At 38.8% G+C, this 13,699-nt stretch overlaps 1 protein-coding gene across 1 annotated transcript; it reads left to right on the top strand.

The window, feature by feature from the left end:
• The first annotated feature begins 2,580 nt into the window (after positions 1 to 2,580).
• Positions 2,581 to 7,365, top strand: atp5f1b (ATP synthase F1 subunit beta). Its single transcript, XM_017477702.3, has 10 exons — positions 2,581 to 2,739; positions 3,411 to 3,584; positions 5,067 to 5,241; positions 5,327 to 5,448; positions 5,685 to 5,869; positions 5,966 to 6,124; positions 6,200 to 6,322; positions 6,421 to 6,633; positions 6,779 to 6,980; positions 7,091 to 7,365. Exons 1-10 carry the CDS (start codon positions 2,634 to 2,636, stop codon positions 7,186 to 7,188), a joined length of 1,557 nt encoding a protein of 518 aa, XP_017333191.1. The 5' UTR covers positions 2,581 to 2,633; the 3' UTR covers positions 7,189 to 7,365.
• Positions 7,366 to 13,699: the final 6,334 nt, after the last annotated feature.

The following is a 13,699-nucleotide window of genomic DNA, read 5'->3' as shown; positions in this document are numbered from 1 at the left end:
GCAACCTCCTAACATGCTAGGTATGCAAAGAAAGGGATTTCACTGCGCTGTAATGTACATGTGACCAGTAAAGAGTCATTATCATTATTTATTGTGCATTTTTGCCTTCATGTCACACTATCATGTATTTACACTTTATGTATTTTTGTGTACTGTGATACTGCATTATTATGTGTTGTACCATGGCTCTGAAGAAACAACATTTCATTCCAGTATACACAAGTTAATATAGAGGAATGACAATTAAAACCCACCTGACTTGAACTTGAAAATAGAACTCGAATAGTTAATACTTCTAGCTTAACAGGGACTTGCTGTTTATGTTCACGGGCTTGTCTGTAATAAAGTAAAGTGTTGGAATAACATACCAAGGGTCTAATGTGTTTTTTCATACTTCTGAAATCATTGTTCTCGATGAGACAATAAGGCACATGTCACTGCAGGTGAATGGAGTCACTGACACATGTACAAAGCCTATTTTAAAATATTTTTGATCTGGGTTCTGCATGTACTAGACTTTAGATATGCGTTTCATCCAAGTCACCTGGACTTTAATCTTCAGCATATCAATGAAAAATCATGTAAGGGCTCAGACATCAGGTATAAAAACAAAAAAGCCAAACAAATAATTTATTCTTCTTTAGTAACCTCTTTATGTTGGTCAGGGTTGCAGTGGACCCAGAGCCTATCCCTGTAACCGTGGGCATGAGAGGAAATAAACTCCATACCCTAGGCCACTATGAACACACATTCATACACTCATTAACACCTAGGAGAAAATCAGAGTAGACTATTCACTGGAATGTTTTGGGAGGTAGGAGGAAACCAGAGATCGTGGAGGAAATCCACATGGACACGTGGAGCCATACGAAGCTGTAATTCAGAATAAGTTAACTCTAACTGATGAAGCAATGGTACAACCCTACTGACAAGTTAGATACAGCTGGTTATAGAACTAATTGATACAGTACAAGTCACTTAACTTGGTTTACTTCTCAACTATGCTATAAATGTATTATGATCATGTTATTATTATGCAATTTTGTCCATTGTAAAATCAGTGCAAACTTTTCTTGTACAGTTTGTAGACAACTCCAAGTCAGATGTGTGTTCTAGTGGGTTAGATAATTACACACTTTTTTTTTTTTTTAAACAATTCTCTTATTGTCTTGGGAGTAGATTCATATTTTAAGAACCACAGAAATAGGGGTGGTAATTAGGGTGACAAACGCTGTTCTCTGCCACCTGGTAAATTACAAGTTACATTCACAGAGAAATCACAAACCAGAACAATGTTGTTAACCAGGCAGTAGTCACAGTACTAGTATCATGTCAGAGGAAAATCTGAACCTTGCTAACACAGGGAACTTACATAGAGCCAGAAACCAATAAGGGAAATAAGAAACACATGAGTATGGATACACAGAAAATAAAGGGAGACAACAGAGGAAGAAGTTCTACACAGGGAACATTGGTGCCCTCTAGTGGTCTAAGATGCAACTACCCCTGGGAGACCATGACGAGTAGACGTTCTCTAAAGATTTCATTTAACAGTAACCTTTCTGGCCCATTAAAGAACTATTGATGGCTCAACATCACAAAACATTTACTTATATGGTTAAAAGTACAGCAGTGAGCAGGCAAATAAGCCACAAGTACATTAAAAGAAATAAAAACGTCAGAACAAAGTCAGATAAAAACATTACAAATACCGAACATGAAATTAAAAAGTTATTCATGTTATTTTTGACCTCCTAGCATACATCTTATAGACGGTAATATTACGGTCACAAACATATACTGGCTTAATTTATTGTCAATTAGTAGACGTAGATGCCTAGGATCTGTGCTGTATCCGCTTACATTAGTATCATTTTTTTCCACAAAGTCTTGTTATGTAGGGATGAAAGGATGTATGGATGGACTGATTAATTGATGAATAATGAATCGATCAATACATGGTTGAAACTTTCCTTACTGTTGTATTATTATCTTTAAAATAACTTGTCTATTATGGATCATTCATCTTCAGTAACCGCTTTATCCTGGTCGCAGTGGATCAAGTCAAGGCCTTTACCCGGGAATAATCATTGACACGTAGGGGCAATTTAGCATAGACAGTGCATCTACAAGCATGTTTTTGGGAAGTAGGAGAAACTGGAAAACCGTGAGAAAATCCACACAAACATGGAAGAACATGCGTATCAGACTGATGGACAATTGCCATTCATACTTTCATACTTCAATAACTATCATCCCCATGCTTTATGACATCTCTGTTCAAGGGAATCAGAGTATTAGGAGATACGTCTTCTTTCCATACTGTTTATACAGATAGAGAGTCTAAAAGTCGGTGAGGATTACACCCTGTATCTCTAGTTAAATGTTTCCCGGTGATATGCCAGACTAATTGTACATGAAGCCACAAAGAAGTCAAGAGCATTGAGATTAAAATAGACACCAAGAATACATGTTTCCCCATTGACTCTTGTCTGCCATTGCTGTCCTTCAGAAAAGGACGCATGCGCATTGGGGACACCGCCATGCTCCGCGCATGCGCAGTCTGGACACACCCCAGTTGTATATAAGCTGATCCGAGGCGCCGTCCCGTTCCACCTTCAGCCATTTTGAAGATGTTGGGAGCTGTGGGACGCTGCTGTACCGGGGCTTTGCAGGCTCTGAAGCCCGGGGTTACCCCCCTAAAGGCTTTCACCGGAGCTCCAGCGGCGCTGTTTTCTCGTAAGCTATGCGTTCATTTGACACCTTTTGAGAATTTTATGTTGCTTTGCTTTCTTTCTTTTTTTGCACGGTCTTCTTAAATCAATGACTCCGCCATAACGAGGCCGACCAGACGGCAGCATGCGGGCAGGCCGCAAACTCTTACCGCCGACGTTTTATATTAGAGTTGTGTAATATAAACGATATAGTAGTTCATTGGGCAAAAATGACGCGGCGTCTTATCACGAAACAAACTGGAAAATAGCAGTAATGGTGGTTGACTTGAAACCGTAATGACCTTTGTGTGTCATGGTGGAAGTGACATGAAGGCTAAGTCAGCTTAGCTAGTTCACGCGCTAGATGCTAATGTGGCGAGTTAAGCGTCGTGCACTAAAGACCGAGGTGTTTTTTTTATTTATTATTGTTTTTTTGTGTAGTTTAAGGCTTGTCTGCGTGTTTATTTGACCTCAACGGTAGTCGTTCACAATCTGTAAACTAACCTGTGTAATGTGCTAACTAGCACCGGTAGCTAATGTTTTGACCTCGAGCCGCAGACAACGCAGGACGGAAGTCGCGTCATAAACGCTTTAAGAAAAATACCTTTTTCTGCTTTTATACCTGCTGCAGGAAGTGGTGATGAATGTATTTTCATTGACGGTGTGTGTGTTTTGTTTCCTCTCTGTGTACCACAGGCAGGGATTATGTGGCCCCCGCTGCTGCAGCCGCCACCGCCAGCGGTCGTATCGTGGCAGTCATCGGCGCCGTCGTGGACGTGCAGTTTGACGAAGGTCTGCCACCCATCCTGAACGCCCTGGAGGTGGCCGGTCGTGATACCAGACTCGTCTTGGAGGTGGCACAGCACCTGGGTAAATGTTCCGGAGAGTCTACTTAACCAGCAGTGTTTGTTCGGAGGTGGTATTTGATTAGCATTTAAATGGTGACAAATGATGCCGGATGAAGTTGAACGTCAGTCAGTACGTTTACATGATCAACAATAATCTGATATTAACCCGGTTAAGAAACTAGCATGTAAACAGCTAGTTTATTATTATTATTATTATTATTATTATTATTATTAAGTAAACACAAATCATATTGAGACGTGTGGAATATTCCTGTTTTAGTCGCATTACAGACATGTACACATCTTACACACTATTAAAGTCGTGTGGGAGTTTTCACCGCATTGTCTGACAGGACACGTACGTTCACACACACACACGGCAGTGCTCAACCATTTGACGGCAAACAAGAGCATGGCTGCATCTGAACCATGTACTTAATACACATATATCTCGGCTACTATACAGTAGGTAAGTATGTGGACGCAGCCCATGGTTTCAATCAGTTGTCTATTTGCACGTACAGCATGACAAATAATTAACTGTGCTTGAAACACCCAAAATTGTAAACAGTACCATAACAAAGACTGACTGTATGTAGATATGGGAAATTCTGGCAGAACGGCGTGGCTTGGGGACGTAATGACGTGTGCCGTTAATTGATCCATGTTCTCTAACATGTAAAACATGAAAGGAGTATTCTAAAAGTGACTCATGTAAACGCCTTAATCAGAATAATTTCAATATTTAGATTATTGCTGTCCATGTAAACGTAGTCAGTGACCGAGATTCAATGAATGGAGTTTGTGTGAAGACAGAATCTGCAGATGAATGCTTCTTATAGTAGGGTTGTTTGACCAGATTAGTGATGTTGAAGCAAACATGATTTTGTGCCTGTACAACCCACAAAGAAATGCTTGCATGTGTTTGTTGCACAACTGAACAAATTGAGGTTATTTGGAGTATTTAGACAGGACCTTGGTTACGTTGGACTGTCCAGAAAATGTTCTGTTCATCTTGGTGTTCAACACGTACAGTAAATCTAGTTAGAGATGTAGTTGTGAGATGGTCTGAACCCATTGGTGAGTCCAGGGGTTGAGTAGTTAAGCCCTACCAATAGGTGGGCAAAATGCTTGACCGTTATTTACAGTTGGTAAAATGTAAAGCCCACGTAGTTAATCATCCCAATTAGTTCACTGTCCACTCATATGCCATTAAGGTAAAAGTTTACTGTTGTAAGAGTAAAGTACTCACTGTTAACATAACTCTTAACAAATAGAATTGAAGTTATGTATGCTTTAATATACTGAAATCCTTATGCCAGTAGTTGTGTAGATGGGTGAAGGAGACGAATCATAATGACTTCATTCACTAGAGATGAAGTGGATGTACTGTGCCTTGGGGAGACAGGGTTGGGTGTTTGTCAATGTCAAAGTTGGGGATTTGGTTGAGTATTGCATGTAAAAATAAATAAAATGGATCAAAAAAAATTTTCTTTCCCAACAGGGGAGAGCACTGTACGCACCATCGCTATGGACGGTACTGAGGGTCTGGTCCGTGGTCAGAAGGTTTTGGATACTGGTGCACCTATCAGAATCCCTGTGGGACCTGAGACGCTGGGCAGGATCATGAATGTCATTGGCGAGCCCATTGACGAGCGAGGACCAATCACCACAAAAGCGTAAGACAACTTGTTTATAGCGCAGCATTTCATGGAATTTTGTCCCACAGTGTTATTGGTAGGCATTAAAGTGTTTTGTCTTTAGGACTGCTCCCATCCATGCTGAGGCCCCAGAGTTTACAGACATGAGTGTGGAACAGGAGATTCTGGTCACAGGAATCAAGGTGGTCGACCTTCTGGCCCCCTATGCCAAGGGTGGAAAGATCGGTATGATTCAGACTCTTCCAGAACTTGATCTTTACATGTTGGTTGATCTTCCAGCTCCTGCAGTGCATTCACATGTTTTTCCTGCAACTAGTTCCTTTTGGGAGGAGTGTGTTAAGAGATGTACAGCTCAGTAGTTTAGTAAAATTAAGCCATTATTCCATGTTTGTATAAACTGAGTTTCACATTTGTAAGTTGAAATTTTCTTCTTCTCCCCCCTCTATTCAACACTTGTGTAGGTTTGTTTGGTGGTGCTGGTGTCGGAAAGACTGTGTTAATTATGGAGCTGATCAACAATGTGGCTAAAGCCCATGGTGGTTATTCGGTGTTTGCTGGTGTCGGGGAGAGGACCCGTGAAGGAAACGATCTGTACCATGAGATGATTGAGTCTGGTGTCATCAACCTGAAGGATACCACCTCCAAGGTAATTCAGGATTATTCCGTCTTTGAGTTTATTTCAGGGCAGCTGCTGCCTTAGAGCAGAAATTGACCTGACATGAACATGTTTTCTGCCCTGCAGGTCGCGCTGGTGTACGGACAGATGAACGAGCCCCCAGGCGCCCGTGCCCGTGTGGCTCTGACTGGTCTTACCGTTGCTGAATATTTCCGTGATCAGGAGGGACAGGACGTGCTGCTTTTCATTGACAACATTTTCCGCTTCACCCAGGCTGGATCAGAGGTCATTACTGATGCATGTCTGACTCTTCATAATGCATAATGTTAGCAGCCAGATTCACATCTTGTTCTTTTTCAGGTGTCTGCCCTGCTGGGTCGTATCCCCTCTGCTGTGGGGTATCAGCCAACCCTGGCTACTGACATGGGTACCATGCAAGAGAGAATCACCACCACAAAGAAAGGCTCAATCACATCTGTACAGGTTTGTACTTGGATTTAAAAATGACTTATTTAATTTTGAATACTTTCTTTTTTTTTTTTTAATTGGATTTTAAAACTTTACTTTTTGATGTTCTTCAGGCCATCTATGTGCCTGCTGATGACTTGACTGACCCTGCCCCTGCCACCACCTTTGCCCACTTGGACGCCACCACTGTGCTGTCCCGTGCCATTGCTGAGTTGGGTATCTACCCTGCTGTGGACCCTCTGGACTCCACCTCCCGTATCATGGACCCCAACATTGTGGGAGCTGAGCACTACGATGTGGCCCGTGGTGTACAGAAGATCCTTCAGGTATGTGGCATGTAGTACAACTCCAGGCAGCTTGAATGTTTGTGCTAGCTAACTCTTCAGTGTTCTTAGATGGAATCCACTTCACATTAGAATCCTAATAATGTAATGGTTAATGTTACATTCGTGATCATGTACGTCTCTGCAGGACTACAAGTCTCTGCAGGATATTATTGCTATCCTGGGTATGGATGAATTGTCTGAGGAGGATAAGCTGACTGTAGCTCGTGCCCGTAAGATCCAGAGATTCCTGTCCCAGCCCTTCCAGGTGGCTGAGGTCTTCACTGGCCACTTGGGCAAGTTGGTGCCCCTTAAGGAAACCATCAAAGGATTCCAGAGCATTCTTGCAGGTATGCATCTTCCCCTCTAGTTCCATTTAATTTTAACAGGTAATCTGAGCCCATTTAAATATAAAGGGCCTCTAGTGCAATCTTACTGAAGCACCTTTTATCTCGAACAGGAGAGTATGATGCATTGCCTGAGCAGGCATTCTACATGGTGGGTCCCATCGAGGAGGTTGTCCAGAAGGCAGAGAAACTGGCCGAAGAACATTCGTAGAGGGGGAAAAAAAAAAAAAAGTATTTGGGTGGGATTTAAAAGAAAAATTGCAGTGGATGAGAGGAGCACTTGGTTTGTAAAGTCACATTCAACAATTGTACTTGTACTGTCAGGCATTCTGAAGTTATATTTAATGTTTCCAATAACAAAGATGGAAATAAATCTGTCTTACCATGATCTGTCCAGTTTCTTTTGTACCTGGAAATGTGCTTTTGGTTAACTAAAAGCTTAGTGTTCTCATTGTGTCACTCTGCAGTGATGTACAGGTAGCACTGATCTTGCTAGTGCAGAACAATATTGACTAAAATGCAATGTGATTGTTGGACATTATGATGCGGAATCCAATAAATTAAGAGAATGTCTTGACTGGATGGAAAGGAAAAATGCAGAACTTTTTTTTTTTTTTTTCCCCCCCTTCCAGTTTATTGGATGGAATGGTTGCTTTTCTCTCCCAAACAATTTAATATAAATGTTCATATTCAGACTTGAACAATAAGTGTAGAGCTGCAACAACTAATCGATAATAGATTATGAAAATCCTTGTCAACGAATGTCATTATCGATTAGTTCTGCGCGCGGTACATTTGCTCATTACGTTACTCCTATTCCGAAAATACGCTTCGGAGAGTAAGGAAGTTGTCCCAAATGACGTACAATACACTTCCACAATGCACTCCGCAGTGTTTCTGCGCACCCCTAGTGGTCAGTGGTGTAATTGCAGGGTCCGTAGGAAAGTTTTAAAAAGTTTAAATTATATAAGTATGTACATGTTAAATGTATCAAACTATAATCAAGTGAGCTGTTTTAAAATGAACCAATTTGATTATTTGCATGCAATCACAATCATTCATTAATGGATTTATTTTACATTTATTTACAAATGAAATAATTTGCAAAAACCTATGAATGGTGGACAAGTTCAAATGTCGCATTGATGGATAAAATAAAAGATCATTCAGAGAATCAAACTTAAATGTCACACCAACAATAAAATGTAATTTCTCTGGTATTTGAACCAATGCCTGGGGAGTGACAGGTTCTACCAATCAACCAGGGATTGCTAGGACTGTAGAATTCAGTGCTTTTTGTGCATCCATAAAAAGTAATGCATAAACACACGTGTGTGTGTGTGTGTATTACTTTTTATAGATGCAAACAAAAGTACAGAATTGAACTACAGTCCTAAATGAATTTTATATATATGTTTTTTTTTATTTCCCAGTCTTATATAATTGGACAAATAGTTGTGTAAAGTTTTAGTCTTAAGTTAATATTTGTAACACTCAGTGTGTGGATTTTATTTTAAATTTAAAAAATGGTACTAGAAGTTTGCCCCACCCATCTGATTAATCAAAAAAAAATAATCAGCGAACTAATTAATTATGAAAATGGTTAGTTGCAGCCCTTAATATAAGTGATTAACCTTACATTAAAGTTGCGCTGTGTTAGTATTGAGGTGTTCGTTCTGCTACGAGGCAATTAGTACTTGGTAATATGAACACTTGAATATTAATGCACATCAGTTTTGTATTGCAAAGTTAATCCATTTATTGTTCAGGTCTGAACATGAACTATAAACGTTGTATTTAATCTGGTTTCTCAAACATATTAGGCCCAGGAGACTGTATTTTGAAGATAATTTTGTAAAATCCAAAGAAGCTTTACAGATCTTTATTGGAAAGAGTTTAAATGATGTTTTTCATGCTTGTTCAGTGAACTATAAACAATTATTGCAAATGCACCTGTCAAACAGACCTTAAAACACTAATAGTTTACAGGTGCTAGGCAATTATGGTCAGTTTCAATAACTTAGGACACTAAAGATACCTTTCTACTGACTCTGAAAAACACCATAAGAAAGACGTCCAGGGTTCCTGCTCACCTGCGTGAACATGCAATAGACCTGCTGCAGGGAGGCGTGAGGACTGCAGGTGTGTTCAGAGCAATAAACTGCAATGTCTGTAATGTAAGACGTCTAAGACAGTGGTACAGGGAGACAGGAAGGACAGCTGACCATCCTTGCAGTGGAAAATTACACGTAACCATGTGTCCCCAAAGGACATGATCGAGAACTTGTAAATGCCTTGGTGGAAGAGTGGAGGAACATCTCACAGCAAGAACTGACCAATCTGGTGCAGTCCATGAGGATGAGATGCACTGTCGTACTTAAAGCAGCTGGAGGCCACCACATACTGACTGTTACTTTTAATATTGACCCCCCCTTTGTTCAAGGACTCATTATTCAATTTCTGTTCCTCAAACGTGTGTGAAAATTGTCCAGTTTATGTCTCAGTTGTTGAATGTTTTGATGTTAAAACACATATTTACACATGTTAAGAAATGTGCTGGAAACAAAAGCAGTGGAATGTGAGAGGAAGTTTCTTTTTTCACTGAGTATATTAGTAATCAAGTGAACAGCTAGTTCACGAAGTTGATGCAAGAAAAATCGGCAAGTGTAAGAATCTGAGTAACTTTGATACGGACCAAATTATGATTGCTAGATGACTGGGTCTTGTGGGGAGCTACTGGCATGCAGTGGTTAGTTCCTACCATAAGTGGTCCAAGGAAGGACAACCTGTGATGGGGTCTCGGGTGCTCAAGGTTCATTGATGTGTGTAACTGTACCACATATGTTGCCTTGGTTATGTAATTTACAGTAATAATGTAGATTGTTGTTTTGATTGAGAATCAAACAACAAATTATCATTTTACAATGAACATTTTAATAGGCCTTTAAAAATACATGGACAGTGGTGAATTTTCCATTGTTTCTTGAGATTTCGTAATAATTCCACTCTGGTGATGACATGAGTGCTAAAGTTTAACGTCAACATGTGTTTTATGTCCTCACATGTTTTACGCCATCAAATTTTGATCGATTCATGAGATCTGCCAAATTTAGAGACTATCGATCGAGTCATAGAATGTGATTATTGGCCGATGCACATTGGCAGCATCCCTATTTTGTCACATTACAACCTGGAACTGAAAAGGAATTATATAGCCCATAATATTGAAGTGTGTGGGGAAACAAGCACATAAGTTGTAATGGTATACATATTCACTCCTGTTGCTGTGAAAGCCCTAAATTAGTTGTGATGCAAACAGTTGACATCAGACGTAACATAATTAGTTGAATGGCAATCTAAATAATATAAATACACCTGTTCCTGTAAAGCCCAAGAGATTGGTGGAGAACATAATAATGATAATGAGTCTTTAGTGATCACATATACAATATAGCACAATTAAATTCTTTTCTTTGCATACCCCAGCATGTCAGGAAGTTGGGGTCAGCCATGATACAGCACCCCTGGAGCAGAGAGGGTTAAGGGCCTTGCTCAAGGGCCCAACAGTGACACCTTGACAGTGCTGGGGCTTGACCCAGTAACCCAGAGCTTTAACCAAGCCAAGCCACCACTGCCCCTTACATACCTGAATAAACATCATGTAGATTAGGCCCTACTCCTGACAAGTTCTAAAAAATTTCAGTCAGGGTTTGGCTGTAAATACATCTCAAACTTTGGACATCCTGTGGAGAAAACATAAACAACCACAAGCCTGTGTAAAGGAAGCCATCCAGCAAAACTCAGTGGCAGGGTAAGTGATTGATTAATCTGATTATGAATCTGTGGCACGATCTTAAAATCACTGTTCACCAGTGGTCTTTATCCAATCTGACAGAACGTGAGCAATTATGCCAAATTGGGCAAAAATATCAGGATTACAGATATGCAATGCTGATCGAGACACATCCCAGAAGATCTGCAGCTAAATGTGGCTGTAGCAGGTGTTGGCGGGGGGTGAATGCTTATCCAACTAGCAAATGTCTGCTTGTTGTTTAATTAACCTTTTTTTTCACCTTCAAACCTTAAGCTATTGTTTAAATCAAATGGTAATCAAGTCCAGGTTGTAATGCTACAAAATGTGGAAATATTTAAGGGGTGAATATTTATGCAAACATGTTATGTTTGTCCACAAAGTGGCGCTCTTCTCTCGAGAATCTATGGTAGGCATGTTGATGACCTGGTTCCTCTCCTCTGCCTGTATAGCAATACCTGGTTAGTTTATGCAATATATATTTTGGTAGGATGCCAGCAGTAGAGATTTCAAAATGCTCTGTAGAACACAATGTTAGATACTGGGTGATTTATTTATTTATTTATTACAGAACATTCTGAGAGCAGAACCTGCTTTTTTTTTTTGTTTTTTTTTGTGGTATTCCAGTGGAGAGAAAATTTGGGTCTTATAATATAGTAGGGCTGTATTTATAAACCCCTCATAACAAAGACGAATGCATTTAAGCATTTGAGGTCAGACGAATTCATACAATGACGGTATTCTGACCGTTCACCTTTATCCTATGATGAAACTTTTCTGTCGTGATGGGAGAGGCCTCTTCCTGGATAACATTAAAAGGACACAAGGGTTCACTGAATGTTTTGATGGATGTGAAAATTATAAATTGCATGTTATGGCGTTCACAGTTGACAGATTTAATTGAACACATGGAAGGTTCTGGACCAATTGAGGGAATATCTTTTGGAAGAATGGTGTTTCATTTCTCCAATACAGTTCTAGAGACATTTAGAATCTGTGAAACCGTTTTGGCTGCACGTTAGCCCAACACTTCACATAACACTTTTTTTCCCCCACATATGGATATTATATACATCTACCATTGTTATTGGTTTTCTGACTGTATTCTTCATATAGAGTCAAGAGTTTATGGGGAAACTACCACATTCTCCTTTACATTCTTGACTCAAGACTGTAAAGGAGAATGTGGTAGTTTCCCCAGATTCAGAAAGCATTTAAATGGTCATAAATTGTGCTATTATCATTTTTTTTTATTATCTGTGCCTACATCGCTGTAGATCTTAGTTCCAAAGTCAAAGCGAGCAATATTACACAATCTGTTAAAAAAAAAAAACACAACAGTAAAACTACATTCTAACAATCCCTAATAAACGTCCTTCTCTTTTAGATAAGGGTTAAAAATGCTGTGCCTTACAAGAACTTTCATATCAACAAGTCAAGGCCATTCGTGACTGAAACGTGATCTTGCTGGATAATCCAACCCATGATGTTTTGAATGACTAAACTAAATGTAACCAAAAACATCGCTTATGGGACGATATTATTGTGCTGAAAGGATGATCGATTATATTTCTACTCTTGTGTGATTATGGAATATACTTAATAGATTTGAAATGCAATCCACTAGTAGGCTTCATGACCGGAAACACCAAATGCATGTAAAAGGAATGTTAAGTTCTGTGAAAAAGGCTTATAGGCAGATGAAATCTAGAGAGCATTTACTAGATCAAAATCCCAGCACTCAACCTCCTCTGTGAAACATGGTCACGTGGGCAGTCCTGCCAGGTCCAGGGGCCAGATTCATGAACATTATTTAAGATAAATTCTTAAAAAGTTCACAAATATTTTCTTAGAAACATCTGATTTTTTTTCTTCTTAAAATAAAATCATTAGTATAATAGCTACAACAAATTCAATGCTGCCAAATGTTAAATGTATCAATTCATTATCCTGGTTTAAAATAAATAAATAAATAAATAAATAAAAATCACCTCCTGATCATTTATTCAAATTTAAAGGGCATGAGATGTTTTTTTTAAACAACATTAACCCACATTAAAAGTCATAGGAGATGGTTTACTTGCTGGAAAGTGGAAACCAGTAAGTCAAGTATATGTTAGATTATGTACATAAAACATTGTAGTAGCTATACAGTATTTATTATATGTTGCAAGTTTTATATTTGCAATGTTTAATATTTGAAACTCCTCAATAAATTCATTAAAAATCTTACCCTTTGCACATCTATTACAAGTCGGCAGTTATCCTAACATTAAGAGGTTATTTACGATGATTAAGAGCATTTCATTTGAATTTTTCTCTTTTTTTTTCCCCTTTTCATTTTGACTTAGGAATAATCTTAAGGGGGGAAACAAAGAACACTAGTTTTCATTTCAAGAAGAATTATTAGGCATAAAAAAAAATATATTCTTAACTTTTTTTCTTAAAAGTTAGAAAATGTCAGTTAAGAATTTGATTCTTAAGAATGTTTAATGAATCCGGCCCTGAACACGAATCCTTGTGTTTATTGATGATATAACAGCAAACAGCACAAATGATCATTTCTGTAATATATACACAAGCATATCATTTAGTATAAAGTGGAATATATATATCAGGGAGGACATCAAACACTGTGCAGGCTGTAGTTTGCTTAAGAAAGCAGTCAGTCAATCATAACTATAGAAATCTATAGTTCAGTTTTATTTAAGATGGTCATGTGTGATATATTATGTCCATGTTCCCTGAAATAGTGGAACTACATATAAAATAACTGATTCCTACAGGTAGGGGTGGATAAATAATTTCATACCCAGAAACCAGACTAGGTATAAACATAACATAAAACATATGGTGAGCTAGTTAGCAACTGTAGCACATTAATCGAAGTTAGTTTTTAAATTATATATAT

The sequence above is a fragment of the Ictalurus punctatus genome, chromosome 10, assembly GCF_001660625.3.
Source record: "Ictalurus punctatus breed USDA103 chromosome 10, Coco_2.0, whole genome shotgun sequence".
Taxonomy (NCBI): domain Eukaryota; kingdom Metazoa; phylum Chordata; class Actinopteri; order Siluriformes; family Ictaluridae; genus Ictalurus; species Ictalurus punctatus.
Note: the sequence above shows the minus strand (reverse complement) of the source record. Positions and strands in the feature narration are given on the sequence as shown.